Source organism: Dipodomys merriami, unplaced genomic scaffold, assembly GCF_024711535.1.
Source record: "Dipodomys merriami isolate MVZ:Mamm:240054 unplaced genomic scaffold, mDipMer1.0.p SCAF_533, whole genome shotgun sequence".
NCBI lineage: Eukaryota > Metazoa > Chordata > Mammalia > Rodentia > Heteromyidae > Dipodomys > Dipodomys merriami.
This window is the reverse complement of record NW_027206106.1, coordinates 39,218-54,357: the sequence shown is the minus strand read 5'-3', so window position 1 is coordinate 54,357 and position 15,140 is coordinate 39,218. Positions and strand designations below refer to the sequence as shown.

At 66.1% G+C, this 15,140-nt stretch overlaps 1 protein-coding gene across 1 annotated transcript; it reads left to right on the top strand.

Annotated features, from left to right (window-relative positions):
- Positions 1-8,314: 8,314 nt before the first annotated feature.
- Positions 8,315-9,662, top strand: Tlx3 (T cell leukemia homeobox 3). Its single transcript, XM_069999206.1, has 3 exons — positions 8,315-8,735; positions 8,957-9,200; positions 9,452-9,662. Exons 1-3 carry the CDS (start codon positions 8,315-8,317, stop codon positions 9,660-9,662), a joined length of 876 nt encoding a protein of 291 aa, XP_069855307.1.
- Positions 9,663-15,140: the final 5,478 nt, after the last annotated feature.

The window sequence follows — 15,140 nt, the reverse complement described above, 5'->3', positions numbered from 1 at the left end:
CAGCCCCCCCTCCCCACAGCCCCCTCCTCCCCAGCAGGCCCCTCCGCACAGCCCCCCCTCCCCACAGCCCCCCCTCCCCAGCAGGCCCCTCCCCAGCACTGTGTCTGCCCCCCAGCAGGCCCCTCCCCACACCCCCCCTCCCCAGCACTGTGTCTGCCCCCCAGCAGGCCCCTCCCCACAGCCCCCCTCCTCAGCACTGTGTCTGCCCCCCAGCAGGCCCCTCCCCAGCAGGCCCCTCCGCACAGCCCCCCCTCCCCAGCAGGCCCCTCCGCACAGCCCCCCCTCCCCAGCAGGCCCCTCCCCAGCAGGCCCCTCCGCACAGCCCCCCCTCCCCAGCAGGCCCCTCCGCACAGCCCCCCCTCCCCAGCAGGCCCCTCCACACAGCCCCCCCTCCCCACAGCCCCCCCTCCCCACAGCCCCCCCTCCCCAGCAGGCCCCTCCCCACAGCCCCCCCTCCCCACAGCCCCCCCTCCCCAGCAGGCCCCTCCCCAGCACTGTGTCTGCCCCCCAGCAGGCCCCTCCCCACAGCCCCCCTCCTCAGCAGGCCCCTCCCCACAGCCCCCCCTCCCCAGCAGGCCCCTCCGCACAGCCCCCCCTCCCCAGCAGGCCCCTCCGCACAGCCCCCCCGCCCCAGCAGGCCCCTCCGCACAGCCCCCCCTCCCCAGCAGGCCCCTCCGCACAGCCCCCCCTCCCCAGCAGGCCCCTCCGCACAGCCCCCCCTCCCCAGCAGGCCCCTCCGCACAGCCCCCCCGCCCCAGCAGGCCCCTCCGCACAGCCCCCCCGCCCCAGACCGTGTCTCCTGCAGGTGGTGAAGGAAGATCCACCAGCGTTTAGTGTTGAACCGCAGGCCGCCTGCGCCCCCCCCCAAAGGAACCCTGGCCTCTCCTCTCCAGTGGGATCCAGAAACACGGCTGGGGACCTTTGTGCGGGGCTGGCTCCAGCACTGTCTCCTCCTCCTCCTGAACTTTATAAGATCATTCCTGAGACTTTTTAATGTTTTATTGAGGTGCAAGTTTACGATGACAGCAAACCTTTCCAACTACAGCAAGAGTAACCTGCCTCCGTGGCATATTAAAAAATAATGTTGGTGTCGGTTTTTACGTCCCGTAGTTCGGACGGCTGATAAGAGCGCTTCCTTGACAAGATTCTTTTTGAGGTTTACAGAAAGCGTAATAAAATATGTAAGTTACATTTCCACAAACAAAAGCTATAACATAAGTTATTTATAAGCGTGAGATACAAACAGTATCACAATAAATAAACCATAAAGGTACCTGCAGCATCCATCTTAATGTAATTTGCCCAACAAAACTGTTGAAACGAAGTCAAATTCGGTAGAGAAATCTGTCAGGGAGGAAAGTCTTAGAGCACAAAGTGGGGGGCGGCCGTGCTGGGGGAGGTGGGACGGGGTGGGAGCCCCCCGCAAGGCCACCCTACCATCTGTGTGCACCCCAGTACCCTGGCCACAGCCCCCCACGCCCCTGCCCCCGCAGTCCCGCAGGACCTGGGGCCAGGTCTGACCCAGGCTGAGGACGGGGCCATCGCTCAGGCTCCCGTGGGCTCCCTACCAGAGGGCATAGTCAGCCTCTGCCCACAGGCTGGCGAGCAGAGCCGGCCAAGGGCCCCCGGCCTGGAAGTGGATACAGGATGCGGACACCCGCTAACCCGACGGGCCTGGCTGAGCCACCCTTCCCCGTGAGGGGCGGGGCAGGAAGAGAAAGGTCAAAGCATCCACCCGAGGTCCTAGGCCGCCCTCTCGCTCCTTTTTCCTTGTCCTTGCTTTCCTGTGCTGCAAGCTCTTGATGACCCTCCGTGGACAGGACTGGCTCCCAGCCCAGAACAAGGAAGCAAGGGCCGGCCACACCCTCCTGCCTGCAAAGAACTCCCACAGCAGCCTCTCCCCTGCGGCTGGGGTTCCTGACGCGCCCGTCCCGACTCAGTGTCCCGAGCAGTGGAATCTGCGCTGCCCACTCCCAGGGTAGGAGGAGGGTAATCCAGACAGGCCTGGGTAACGAGAAGCAAGCTCCTGCCTGCATGATGTCGGGCAGGTGACTTGGCGTTCCCGTCCCAGCCGGCTTGGAGCCCCGAGGCCTGGGCTGGGTCTGACCCGAGCAGCACTGGGGACCTTCATCCTCCCTCGGATCTCAGGGGGACCCCCCCCCCGGCTGCCCTGTGGGGGGCGTGATGGAGGGCTGACCCACACTGTCCTCACTATCAGTGAGGGAACCGCCCCAAAGCTGTGGCATGGTCTGGGAAACGGGAGTAGGTTCTCATTATATAAAAATGTTCCAGCTGGAGGAGATGCAGAGAAAGAGGAGCCCTATTACACTGCTGGTGGGAATGCACACTTTTGCCACCACTTTGTAAGCAGTCTGAAGGGTCCTCAGAAAGCTAAATATCAACCTCCCCTATGACCCAGTCATACCACTTCTAGGCATCTATCCTGAACAACAGGAACCAGAACACAAGGACACGTGCACCTCCATGTTTATTGCAGCACTGTTCGCAATAGCTAGGATATGGAAACAACCCAGATGCCCCACCACAGATGAATGGATCCAAAAATTGTGGTATCTATACACAATGGAATATTATACAGCCATTAGAAATGACAAAATAATGGCATTTGCAGGGAAATGGATGGAGCTAGGAGGAATCGTGTTGAGCGAGGTAAGCCAAGAACGAAGAGACAAACCATACATGGTCTCCCTGATAAGTGGATGTTTAATCCAAAATGTTAGGTGATACAACAAAATCAACAGGACTTAAGAAACAAAGAACTCCCAGTCATCTGGTCAAATCACTACTAAATAACTCCATGCTGCTGATCACATGTATGGTATATATGTGCACACTGGAGGGAAACCAGGAAGACGACACAGAACTAGAGGGAATCAGGGAAAAAACATACAACAGCGGGATCCATTAGCTGCACAGGACATTGACCAAAATGAACTAAGCAACTCAATGGCAGCGATGGGAGGGAGGAAACAAGTGGGAAAGAGGGAACAGCTGATGCTGTGCAAAACAAAAGAAATGTACATACCACCCAATGTGGAAGAAATAACTGTATTGCAAAGCTCATAGAACCCATAAATGTTACAGACAATGATAGACAATCTGCCCCATGAAAGTTAGAATGTGTTGTGACTTTAACTAAGCATCACTATCCCATAATACTGTGAAATTTGGGAAATTATGTAACCACTTAATTGAAAAAAAAAATGTTCCAGCCGGGCGCCGGTGGCTCACGCCTGTAATCCTGGCTACTCAGGAGGCTGAGATCTGAGGATCACGGTTCAAAGCCAGGGAAGGTCCATGAGACTCTTACCTCCAATAAACCACTAGAAAAACTAGATGTGGCGCTGTGGCTCAAGTGGTAGAGCGCTTGCCTTGAGTTGAAGAGCTGAAGGACAGGGCCCAGACGCAGAGTTCAAGACCCATGACTGACAAAAAAAAAGTTCCAATGAATAGATGAATGGACAAATAAAGCTGGGGATTCAGAAGGTCCCACTGAGTCTCCAAGGTAGGTACATGACGGGGGACTGGCGGTGGGCCGTCAGCAGCCCTGGTTCACACCTGGGGCCAGGGAGGTTAATGTCTGTCTATTTCTATGGAAGCAGGCCATGATATTTCATCAGTCTTCCAGATAGAATAGCTGCCTGGCCTGAATACACTTCAGAGCCCTGATTCAATCTCTACTCCCCCCCCCCCCCCGCCCCGTTTTACAGACCAAGAGATTGAATCCTAAGTCGCACAGGAGGTCAATGACAGGAGACCCGAAGGACATGGGCTCCAGCATCTGGGTTCATGGGCCAGTTAGAAGTTCAGCCCCGCCTCTCCCCCCGCGCCCAGCCTCTCTGCCTCAGGACTCCCACGCAGAGGCCTCCACCAGCTCTGCCAGGAGACGGCTGAGCCCAGAAGCCCATATCCTCCGGATCCTTGGGAGGAGGAATGTGCGTCTCCGAGTCTCGCTCAGGTTCAGTTTAAAGGAGATACAAAGGGGCAGCAAATGTTTACCATCTCAGAAGCCCCAAGCCCACCTCGGGACCTCTGTAACCCACCAGCGCTGGCCTTAAATGCAGTTATTTAAAAAGAGGAAAAGAAAAAGAAAAATGGACCAAATGAATTAAATTTTCACCCTAAGAGAGAAGGAATTAATTCGTCAAAACAAAGCATTCATGCAAGAGATGACACAAAGCAGAAGATAATGAAATCAAGGACATTTGAAGACCAATAAAATAGACAAACCTTTGGCAAACGTGGTGCAGAGCCTCGGGCACAAAGGGGCAGTGGGGCAGAAGCAGGGGGTCAGCACCAGGGGGTCAGAGTGTTTCAGGTTCCGGGGGCTTCCCAGGGGGCTTCCCGGGGTTCCAACGCACACATGAACACGGGTGTGGCAGGCAAATTTGAGCAGGTCACAGAGCCCGAGTGGCCCTGCCTCAGTTTCCCCTTCCAGGCTCAGGCTAGCATCCGGGGTTGTGCGTTTCTAGGAGACCCTGGCGCTGCACGGGACACTGTGGGCCTGGAACCAGCGGCTCAGAGCATGGCTGCCCTCTTCTGTTTAGAGGGGGAGAAAAGGGAGTTGTGGCACCTTGGGGCAGAGCAGGGCACCCCTGGGTGGCGCAGCCCCGGGGCTGGATGCCACGGGGTGGACACCACGGGGCGGACACCACGGGATGGGACACCACGGGGCGGACACCATGGGGCGGACACCACGGGATGGGACACCATGGGATGGGACACCACGGGGCGGACACCACAGGGTGGACACCACGGGGCAGACACCACAGGGCGGATACCACGGGGCGGACACCACGGGATGGGACACCACGGGGCGGACACCACGGGATGGGACAACACGTGGCGGACACCACAGGGCGGACACCACGGGGCGGACACCACGGGATGGGACACCACGGGGCGGACACCACGGGATGGGACACCACGGGGTGGACACCACGGGGCGGACACCACGGGGCGGACACCACGGGATGGGACACCAGGGGGCGGACACCACGGGATGGGACAACACGTGGCGGACACCACAGGGCGGACACCACGGGGCGGACACCACGGGATGGGACACCACGGGGCGGACACCACGGGGCGGACACCACGGGGCGGACACCACGGGGCGGACACCACAGGATGGGACACCACGGGGCAGACACCACGGGGTGGACACCACGGGATGGGACACCACGGAGCGGACACCACGGGGCGGACACCACGGGGCGGACACCACGGGGCGGACACCACGGGATGGGACACCATGGGGCGGACACCACGGGGCGGACACCACGGGGCGGACACCACAGGATGGGACACCACGGGGCGGACACCACGGGGCGGACACCACAGGATGGGACACCACGGGGCAGACACCACGGGACGGGACACCACGGGATGGGACACCACGGGATGGGACACCACGGGGCAGACACCACAGGATGGGACACCACGGGGCAGACACCACGGGACGGGACACCACGGGGCAGACACCACAGGATGGGACACCACGGGGCGGACACCACGGGACGGGACACCACGGGGCGGACACCACGGGGCAGACACCACGGGACGGGACACCACGGGACGGGACACCACGGGGCGGGACACCAACCCTGATGAACTCAAGCTGGTGAGTTTGGTCCAATGTCTCAACCAGACCAAGAAACTGAGGCACAAAGAGGGGGAGGAGGGAGAGACCTGCGTCTACCGAGGGCAACAGGAGTGCAGGGGTGAAGAAGCGCTCAGGAGTCGCCTGCTCACTCCACAGGGCTCTCCACACCCCACCCTGCCCTGCCCACCCCACCCCTGCCCACCCCATCCCTGCCCTCCACACCCCTGCCCACCCCACCCCTGACCTCCACACCGTACCCTGCCCTCCACACCCCATCCCTGCCCTCCACACCCCTGCCCACCCCACCCCTGCCCTCCACACCCCACCCCTGCCCACCCCACCCCTGCCCACCCCATCCCTGCCCTCCCCACCCCACCCCTGCCCTCCACACCCCACCCCTGCCCTCCACACCCCTGCCCTCCCTACCCCTGCCCTCCCCACCCCTGCCCTCCACACCTCTGCCCTCCACACCCCACCCCTGTCCTCCACATCCCACCCCTGCCCTCCACACCCCTGCCCACCCCACCCCTGCCCTGCACACCCCTGCCCTCCACACCCCACCCCTGCCCTCCACACCCCACCCCTGCCCTCCACACCCCACCCCTGCCCTCCACACCCCACCCCTGCCCTCCACACCCCACCCCTGCCCTCCACACCACACCCCTGCCCTGCACACCCCACCCCTGCCCTCCACACCCCACCCCTGCCCTCCACACCCCACCCCTGCCCTGCACACCCCACCCCTGCCCTCCACACCCCACCCCTGCCCTCCACACCCTGCCCTGCTTCAGCCCCCTTTTCCGCTCGGGAAGTGGCCCGGCAATGCGGAGCCCAGAGCGCGAAGGCCGCGGCGGGCAGCGAGCTGGGGTCGGGAGGCGCTGGGCCGCGCGGGGCGGGCGGGCCCGGCGGGCGTCTCCCGGGCCCGGCTCCTCCTCGGCTCGTCCACTGCGTCCTGCCGCCCTGGGGCCGCTGCGCGCTCGGTCCGAGCTCCGGCCGGGAGGAGGGAGGCGGCCCGGCCCGGCCCGCCGCGCGCGCAGCTCCCACAGCCAGGCGCGGCCCGGCCCGGGCGCACGGCCGCGGGGCCCCGGCCCGGCCCAGGCTCTGCGGGACGCGGGGACCGCAGACAAAGAGCCGCGCACGGCGCTCCCCGCGCGGCCTTCGTGTTCAACCCACCGCCTCTGCAGACAGACCGACCGACAGACAGACAGACCGATAGACAGACCGACCGACAGAGGGACAGACAGACCGACAGAGGGACAGACAGACAGACCGACCGACAGACAGACAGACTGACAGACCGACAGACAGACAGACCGACCGACAGACCGACAGGCAGATCGACAGACAGACAGACCGACCACAGACCGACAGACAGACCGACAGACCGACAGACAGAACGGCAGACCGACAGACAAAACGACAGACAAACGACACAGACCGACCGACAGAACGACAGACAGAACGAACGACAGAATGACCGACAGAACCACAGACCAAAAGACAGAACGACAGGCAGAACGAACGACGGAGGACCGTGAAGGAGGGAACCACGCGCCGCCCAGGCCCAGCCCGGCCCCGCCGCCCCGGGGCGCACGGGAAGCCCGGGGCGCACGGGAACCCGGGCCGGGGCGCACGGGAAGCCCGGGGCGCACGGGAAGCCCGGGGCGCACGGGAACCCGGGCCGGGGCGCACGGGAAGCCCGGGCCGGGCACGGCCCCTGCGCGGGGAGGCCCGGGATCGGAACCCGCTCTGCGCACCCGCACGTCGGGGCTCGGCACTGCCCGGGGCGGGGACAGCGGCCCTCGGACCGCGTGGACGGCGCCGGCCCCGCAGGCCCCGCAGGCCCCGCAGGCCCCGCACGCCGGCCGCGCGCCTCTGCGAACGAAACCGGCTTTGGCTCTAAGCGAACGAATAAAACGAACGGGGGCCGCCGCGGACGCGCGCGACCCCACCGGGCGCCGGGCCCCGCGAGCGGCTTCTCCCCAGGCGGGTCGGCGCCCCGGCCCCGCGCCCCAGCCCCGCGCCCCGCATCCCGGTCCCGCACCCTGGCCCCGCGCCCCTCCGCACCTCTCCCGACGCGCCTGCGGGTCCGGACGCACGGGGGCCCCGGGGTCGCGCTCCGCGCTCGCGGCGAGGCTCCCCTTCGTTTGGTTTGGTTTTTACGTGTCTGCGCTGGAGAGAAACGTTGGGGAGACGACGCGCGGCCCCGCGAGCGGCGCCCGGGCCCCGGGCCCCCGGGCCGGCGGGGAGGCGGGAGGCGGGGAGGCGCCCGCCCGGGGCCGCGCGCGGGGGGCGTCGGCTCACGCGGCCCCGTTGGGCTCGGGGCGCCGCCGACCTCGGCCGCCCGCGCCCCCGGCCGATCCATTTGACCTATTGTTCGCGAGCGAAAGTGATGTCACCTTGGAACAGTCCCTGGGCTCCCGTCCGCGTGAGTCAGGCCGCGGCCGCGAGCCGCGAGCCAATGGGAGGCGAGAGGCTGGGCGGGCGCAGCCAATGGCAGCGGCGCGGGCGCGGGCGCGGCGGAGACTCGGGGCCCGGCTCGAGAAGATGACACAGAGCCCGCCGGGCCCGCGCACTCTTGGCAAAGTTTCAGTGCGACCGGAGGCGCGGGGCGCTGCGCGGCCGCGCCGAGACGGGGCCCCAGCCGCCTGCGCGCCCGGCCCGGCCCGGCCCCGCCGCCCGCCCAGCATGGAGGCGCCCGCCGGCGCGCGGACCCCGCACCCGCACGAGCCCATCCGCTTCGGCATCGACCAGATCCTCAACGGCCCGGACCAGGACGGCGCGCCCGCCCCGCGGGGCCCCGACGGCGCCGGCTACCTGGGGCCGCCCCCCGGGGGCCGCGCGGGCGCCGCGTACCCGGCCCTGCCCGCCTCCTTCGCCGGCCTCGCCGCGCCCTTCGAGGACGCGGGCTCCTACGGCGTCAACCTGAGCCTGGCGCCCGCCGGGGTCATCCGGGTGCCGGCGCACAGGCCGCTGCCGGGGGCTGTGCCGCCGCCGCTGCCCAGCGCGCTGCCCGCCCTGCCCGCCGTGCCCGCCGTCTCCAGCCTGGGCGGCCTCAACTTCCCCTGGATGGAGAGCAGCCGCCGCTTCGTCAAGGACCGCTTCACAGGTGAGCCGCGCGCCCCGCGTGCGCCCCGCTCCGGGACCCCCGCTTCCCGGGCCCGGGCGCGGCCCAGGCCTCGGCGCCGCGCGGGGGGGGGGGGGCGCGGGCGGCGGGCGCGGGGGAGGGCGGGAGGGAGGCCGCCCCGCCCGGCTCCCGCGCGCGCTCCGCGGGGCCCCGCGCGGCGCCCGGCCGGGCCGCGCACCCAGGGGCCTCGCGTGTCCCCGCAGCGGCCGCCGCGCTCACGCCCTTCACGGTGACCCGGCGCATCGGCCACCCCTACCAGAACCGGACGCCGCCCAAGCGCAAGAAGCCGCGCACGTCCTTCTCCCGCGTGCAGATCTGCGAGCTGGAGAAGCGCTTCCACCGCCAGAAGTACCTGGCCTCGGCCGAGAGGGCGGCGCTCGCCAAGTCGCTCAAGATGACGGACGCGCAGGTCAAGACCTGGTTCCAAAACCGGAGGACCAAGTGGCGGTGAGCGAGGCCGGCCCCGCCGGCTCTGCCCCGCGCCCGCGCCTCGGCCCCCGCCCCGGCCCCGCCGCGGCTCCCACCCCGCTGGCATCGGATCCCCCGACTCCTTCCGACCCGGGACGGGCGAAGCGACCGCGGCCGGGACGGGACGGGGCGGGGAGGGGCGCGCTCGCGGGGCCCCGGAGGTGCGGCGGCGGCGGGGCGGGGGCCGCGGAGGCCGGGCGCGGCCGTGACCGGCTCCCCCCCCCCCGCAGGCGGCAGACGGCGGAGGAGCGCGAGGCCGAGCGGCAGCAGGCCAGCCGGCTCATGCTGCAGCTGCAGCACGACGCCTTCCAGAAGAGCCTGGGCGACGCCATGCAGCCCGACCCGCTCTGCCTGCACAACTCCTCGCTCTTCGCGCTGCAGAACCTGCAGCCGTGGGAGGAGGACGGCGCCAAGGTCCCCGCGGTGCCCTCGCTGGTGTGAGCCGCGCCGCGCGGCCCGGCCCGGCCGCCCAGAAAGCGCCTTAGGTCCCCGCGCCCCGGCCCCGCGCGCCCCGGCCCCGCGCCCGGCCCCGCGCCCCGTGCGTCCCGGCCCCGGCCCCGCGCCCGGCCCCGCGCCCCGTGCGTCCCGGCCCCGGCCCCGCGCCCGGCCCCGCGCGCCCCGGCCCCGCGCCCGGCCCCGTGCGTCCCGGCCCCGGCCCCGGCCCCGCGCGCCCCGGCCCCGCGCCCCGTGCGTCCCGGCCCCGCGCCGCCGCGGGCGCCTGTATCATACTTTGTACTTTTGCCCGAACCTGTAAATAATCAAAGTTTTGCCCTTTTCTCCTCGGCTGGCGGCGGCCGCCGGCCTCCCGCGGGGCGCGGGGCGCGGGGCCGGGCGCGGGGCCGGGCGGGGTTCGCCCCCCTCCCGCTCCTTTTATTTAAGTCGTTTTATTTAATAAAAAAGAGACGCGAGCTATTTCACCTAACGCCGCTTTTATTTCGTTTCCTCCACGCGCGCCTCCGTTCGTCCGTCCGTCCGTCCGCGCGGCGCGCGGTGCAGGTCAGTCAGCCCGCGCCGGGGGTGCGGGGCCCGCGCGGGGCGTGACGTCACGAGACGTCACCGCCGGGTCCGGAAGGCGCGGGGGTCGCCGCCCCCGCCGGGCCTCGATGTCCCCCGGCGCCCGCGCCCCGCACCGTCCCGGCCGTCCCGGCCTCCGGCCCGCGCGGCTGCTGCCTCCTTCTCGGGGCTCTGCCCGGCCCCGCGCCCCGGCCCCGGCCCCGCTCCGCCCGCCTCGTCTCCGCGCAGGATCCCCGCCCGGCCCGGCCGCCTTCGCTGCACGCGGGGCTGGAGGCCGCCGGGAACCGCGCCCGAGCTCCCGCGCGGCGCGGCCGAGGCCCCCCGGTTCCCGGGCCGAGCGCACCCCGTCCTCCCGCGCAGCCGGGCTCCGGGGCACGCGGCCCGGGGACGGGGACGGGGACGGGGCCCGGAGAGCCGAGGAGGGCGAGGGGTGCGCCGGGTCGGGCGCTGCGCGCACCGTGAGTTGGAGCCGGGAGCTGCGCGCACGGTGACTTGGACACGGTGACTTGGAGCGGGAGCTGCGCGCACGGTGACTTGGACACGGTGACTTGGACACGGTGACTTGGAGCGGGAGCTGCGCGCACGGTGACTTGGACACGGTGACTTGGACACGGTGACTTGGACACGGTGACTTGGACACGGTGACTTGGACACGGTGACTTGGAGCGGGTGCTGCGTTCACCCGCCGGCGCCCAGGCCTACGGGGCGCAGGGACCCGGGCCCGGCCCTCGGGAGGGAGCGGGGCGGCCCGGGTCCCGGGGTCTCCGACTCCGCCTCCAGACGCGGAGCTGCGGGCTCCGAGCCGCGCCCGGCCTGCGGGCGCCGGACGTGTCCGGGAGTCAGACTAGACCACGCAGGTGCGCTGCCTCGTCGTCCCTGTGTCTGTCTGTCTCCCTCCGTCTGTCTCCCTCCCTCCCTCTCTCCTTTCTCTTTCGCTTTCTCCTTCCCCCTCTCTCTTCCTTTCCTTTCTTTTCTTTCTTTCTTTCTTTCTCTTTCTTTCTTTTTTTTTTTTCTTTCGCCAGTCCTGGGCCTTGAACTCAGGGCCTGGGTGCTGTCCCTGAGCCTCTTTTTGCTCAAGGCTAGAGCTCTATCACTTGAGCCACAGCACCACTTCCAGCTTTTTCTGTGTCTGTGGTGCTGAGGAATCGAACCCAGGGCTTCATGCATGCTAGACAAGCACTCTACCACTGAGCCACCTTCCCAGTGCCCCCTCTCCCTCTTGTCCTCTCTTTCTCTCTCTCCCTCTTCTTCTTTCCCTCTGTCTCTCTCTCCCCTCCCTCCCCCTCTCCTTCCCTGTCAGGGCTGGACCAGGGAGGGCAGATGGAGCTGGCCTGGCCCGGGAAGGGCTGGCAGCCTCCGGGCCCTGGTGCGTTCCAAGAGCATCCAGTGCCTCCGGCGGTGGGTGCCTCGCCACCCTGGGGAGGGTAGCTGCCACCTGACCTCTGCCCCCGGGGCCGGCAGCCTCCCCCTACCCCGGGGCCGGCATCCTCCTCCAACCCGTGTTTCTCAGAGATGCCCCGAGGACGGCCGTGGAGGCCAGCAAGGCCGGGCAGGTGCACCCTGCTCCCAGGGGCCGGGCCTCGCGCTCATAGTCGGTCTGGAGCCGGGGTGACCCGCAGACCACCCCGCGGGGCAGGTGCAAACGGCTGAATCGGTACCTCAGCCTGGGAGCGGCTGAGCCAGGGCGGGGTGGGCATCTGCTTCCAGACAGACGGTGCCCGAGAGAAATGTGCGCCCAGGTCTTCAGGCCCAGACCACCGTCCCCCGTCTCCGCCCACCCTGGGCACACTCACAACTCGGCCCTGGCCTGGCAGGGTGGCCGCGGTGCCCTTGCTCCTGGGCCGGCGGGGTGCCCGAGTCCCTCCGGCTCCAGCCTCTCCGGGGCCCCAGGGGCGGCTCCCCCACGCCCTGCTTTCCCACACTGAATATAGTCGTTGATTCTTCCAAAGAAAGTTGGGTTTTTTAACTGCAGGTCAGGGTATAACAGATTTCTTTTAAAATAAACGCATTTTAAAGTAATTTCAGATAAGAATCGAATGGAAAGCCTCCGAGGGGCCGGGCGTAATCAGAAGGACAGGCCGTGTCCACCAGGCCTGGCACCGTCCACCGAGGGACCGGCCTGGCGCCGTCCACTGAGGGACTGGCCTGGCGCCGGTGGTGGAGGGACCCTGGGCTCCCGTCGGCTCTGCGTCTTCCCTTCCCGAGGTGGAAACGAATGTTCTGCCCGACCAGCCCCAGCCTCCACGGCCTCGTCAGACCCTTAGCTGTGCTCCGGAGCACAGCACGAGAAACAACGCGACGCAGTTCAGCTCTTTCCTCTCTTTCTTTCGTTCTCTCCTTCCACCATGGCGCAGCTTCGGGTTCCGAGCTTACAAGCAGAGGTTGAGCCGGCGGCTGTGGGGTCCTCAGCCCGCGCCCACCGCCAGGCCCCACCCGGACCGCAGCAGCTTGCCCGCCGGAAACATGAGGCGGGTTCCGTGGGGATTCTTGCTGACCCGGCTCCCTGAGTGGAAGAAGCCGACACCTCCGGCGCCCGGGTGAGCTCTGAAAGCCCCCAGGTCTGGCCGGGCATTGGCCGCCACCTGCAGACTCTGTTTGCGCTGGGGCTCCGTGGCCCAGCAGGTGCTTTGGAACTTGGTGACCCCCTGAGGTCGGGGCCCTGAGGGCAGTGTGCCCCTTGCCCTCTTCACTCCCCAGGCCCCAGAAAGACACTCCTTTCCCCTCCCCATCCCCGCCCCCACCCGGCCTGCAGGAAGCGGGCTGGCCAGAGGGACTCCAGCCCAGACTGAGCCCGCACAGGGCTTCTGGGGGCCAGAGAAGCTGGTTCTGAGCCCCAGCATGATGAGCAGCTCTCTCTTGCTCTCTCTCTCTCTCTCTCACACACACACACACATGCATGCACACACACACGCGGAGGCTGGGCACCGCTGGGGCACGTTTGTTAGTGGCACGCAGTGAGGCCAGGCGGGCTGAGGATGGAGGGGGCAGACAGGGACCCTGGAGCGCCCGGGCAGAGCACAAAGGCCCCAGTTTTCCGTTCCTTTGTGGGGGCGGCGGCCTGCTGAGCCTGCGGCTGGTGGTGGCTCCTCTCTCCATCCCGAGGCCCCCCCAGAGCAGCCACCTGTACCCCGAGTGTGTGACAGAGGGATGCCCACACCTCCTGGGGGGCTCCTGGGGGGCAGAGGCTGTGGGAGGAGGCGTCTGGGAGGGAGCCGAGCGGCTCTTCAGACCTCCTGCTACCCAGGCCCCAGACTCTCTCAGACCCCCAATGGGGCATCCTAAGCGCGAGCGTGGGCCAGTTTTAAACTTGTGATGGTCGTGAGTAGCCACGCCTGACACTCGGGTGGAGCCAGCTGGGAAGGAGCAGAGGAAGAGCCAGGTTATTCTAAGCGTTATGAGGTGGCGGGGCCGTGTCTCTAATCCCTAGGCTGAGATCTGAGGATCATGGTTGGAATCCAGCCCAGCCAGGAAAGTCCATAAGACTCTTACCCCCAATTAGTCACCAAAAAGCCAGAAGTGGAGCTGTGGCTCAAGTGGACCAACGCCAGCCTTGAGCACAGAAGCCAAGGGACAGCGTCCAGGCCTCAAGACTGGTGCACACGCATGTGTGTGCGCGCACACACACGCACACATGCACACACAGCCCCCGTCCCCTCACGATTCTCTCATGAAACAGCTTTGGAGCCCCCACTTCTCAGACGTAAACACCAAGCCCGAGCGACACACAGCGTCTCTGCCCAAGTGAGCGGCCGCACGGTGCCCCGGGTCAGAGTCCAGGGCCCTCCGCCCAGTCCTCACACCAACCCCAGGCGCCTCCACCCTTTGGGCTCTGAGGGAGGGGTGGAGACTGTGCGGAGACCGGGCCGGAGACCCGCAGGCTGCCCCCTGGCTGCAGCCTCCCGGCTGGCCCTTCCCCGCCCCCACCCTGCACACCCACCCCGGCCCTCCCTGCCTTTGCTCTCTGCTCGCCTCTAGCAGGCGCTGCCTCGCTGAAGTCCCCGGCTTTCGGCACAAACAGGCTGTGTGCAAAAGCAGAGAGGCTCGCGGAGAGACTCAGCGGCACCCAAGACTTGGAGAGGACTTGGAATCGATGTGCTCTGCGTGTGTTTCCAGTGCCAGGGCAGCTGAAGACCTTGAACCTGGAGCCATTGAGTCCCCGAGGGCGGGGGGGGGGGTGGCCAGGTCCAGTTGCAGACAAGCCGCTCCCCAGGCCCAGTAGCGTCCGGCGGCTCCGGCCACGGTGCTCCTGGAGGCCGGGACTGGAGGGCAGGGCAGAGGGCGCCCGGCCTGAGGCTTTCCTGCGAAACGCTGCTCTCCTCCCCCGAAGAGGAAGTTGAACCTGCACTGTAATCGTTTAAAAGCGATTTGTCACTGGCAACAATTTACAGAAATATATTTCTGTTGCAGCCTCTCCCAACCGCCGGGATTTATGGCTTCGTCTCCGGGCTTTGAAAGCACGCCGCAGTGCGTGGCGAAATGTATGAGCGGTCGCTGGCTTTTTTTTTTTTCATCAAGTTTCTCCAAATATGTAAACTCTGAAAGCACCTTATTCTTTTTAAACGATCATTCATTTGTCTCCAGACTCTGTCTTTTGGCACAATTTATTATTCTCTATTTCAAAAAACTTAAATGCATTTTGCATATTAGCGCGTAACTCTTGTTCCTGTCTCCTCAGTGGTGGAACGGCGGGATTGCTTTTATAAAGAAAAAAATGGCTAATAAAATTGGCCTCAGCACCAGTGCTCTGCAATTCTTATGAACAGTAAAGTGGTACTTACCGTCATTGATGTTAAAAGCTATTTCTAAATTATGGTGCCATTTATTATCTCTAGTGTCCAAAGTAAGTTTAAATGATGCTTATAATTCATGTTTTACCAAATTTCCTTTCCCCCCCGAGGATACCTC

Excerpts from the sequence above, each read along its gene's own strand:
- Tlx3 (XM_069999206.1), top strand. The coding sequence starts at position 8,315 with ATGGAGGCGCCCGCCGGCGCGCGGACCCCGCACCCGCACGAGCCCATC. Across the intron at positions 8,736-8,956 it reads CGTCAAGGACCGCTTCACAG|CGGCCGCCGCGCTCACGCCC; the intron begins GTGAGCCGCGCG and ends GTGTCCCCGCAG. Across the intron at positions 9,201-9,451 it reads AACCGGAGGACCAAGTGGCG|GCGGCAGACGGCGGAGGAGC; the intron begins GTGAGCGAGGCC and ends CCCCCCCCGCAG.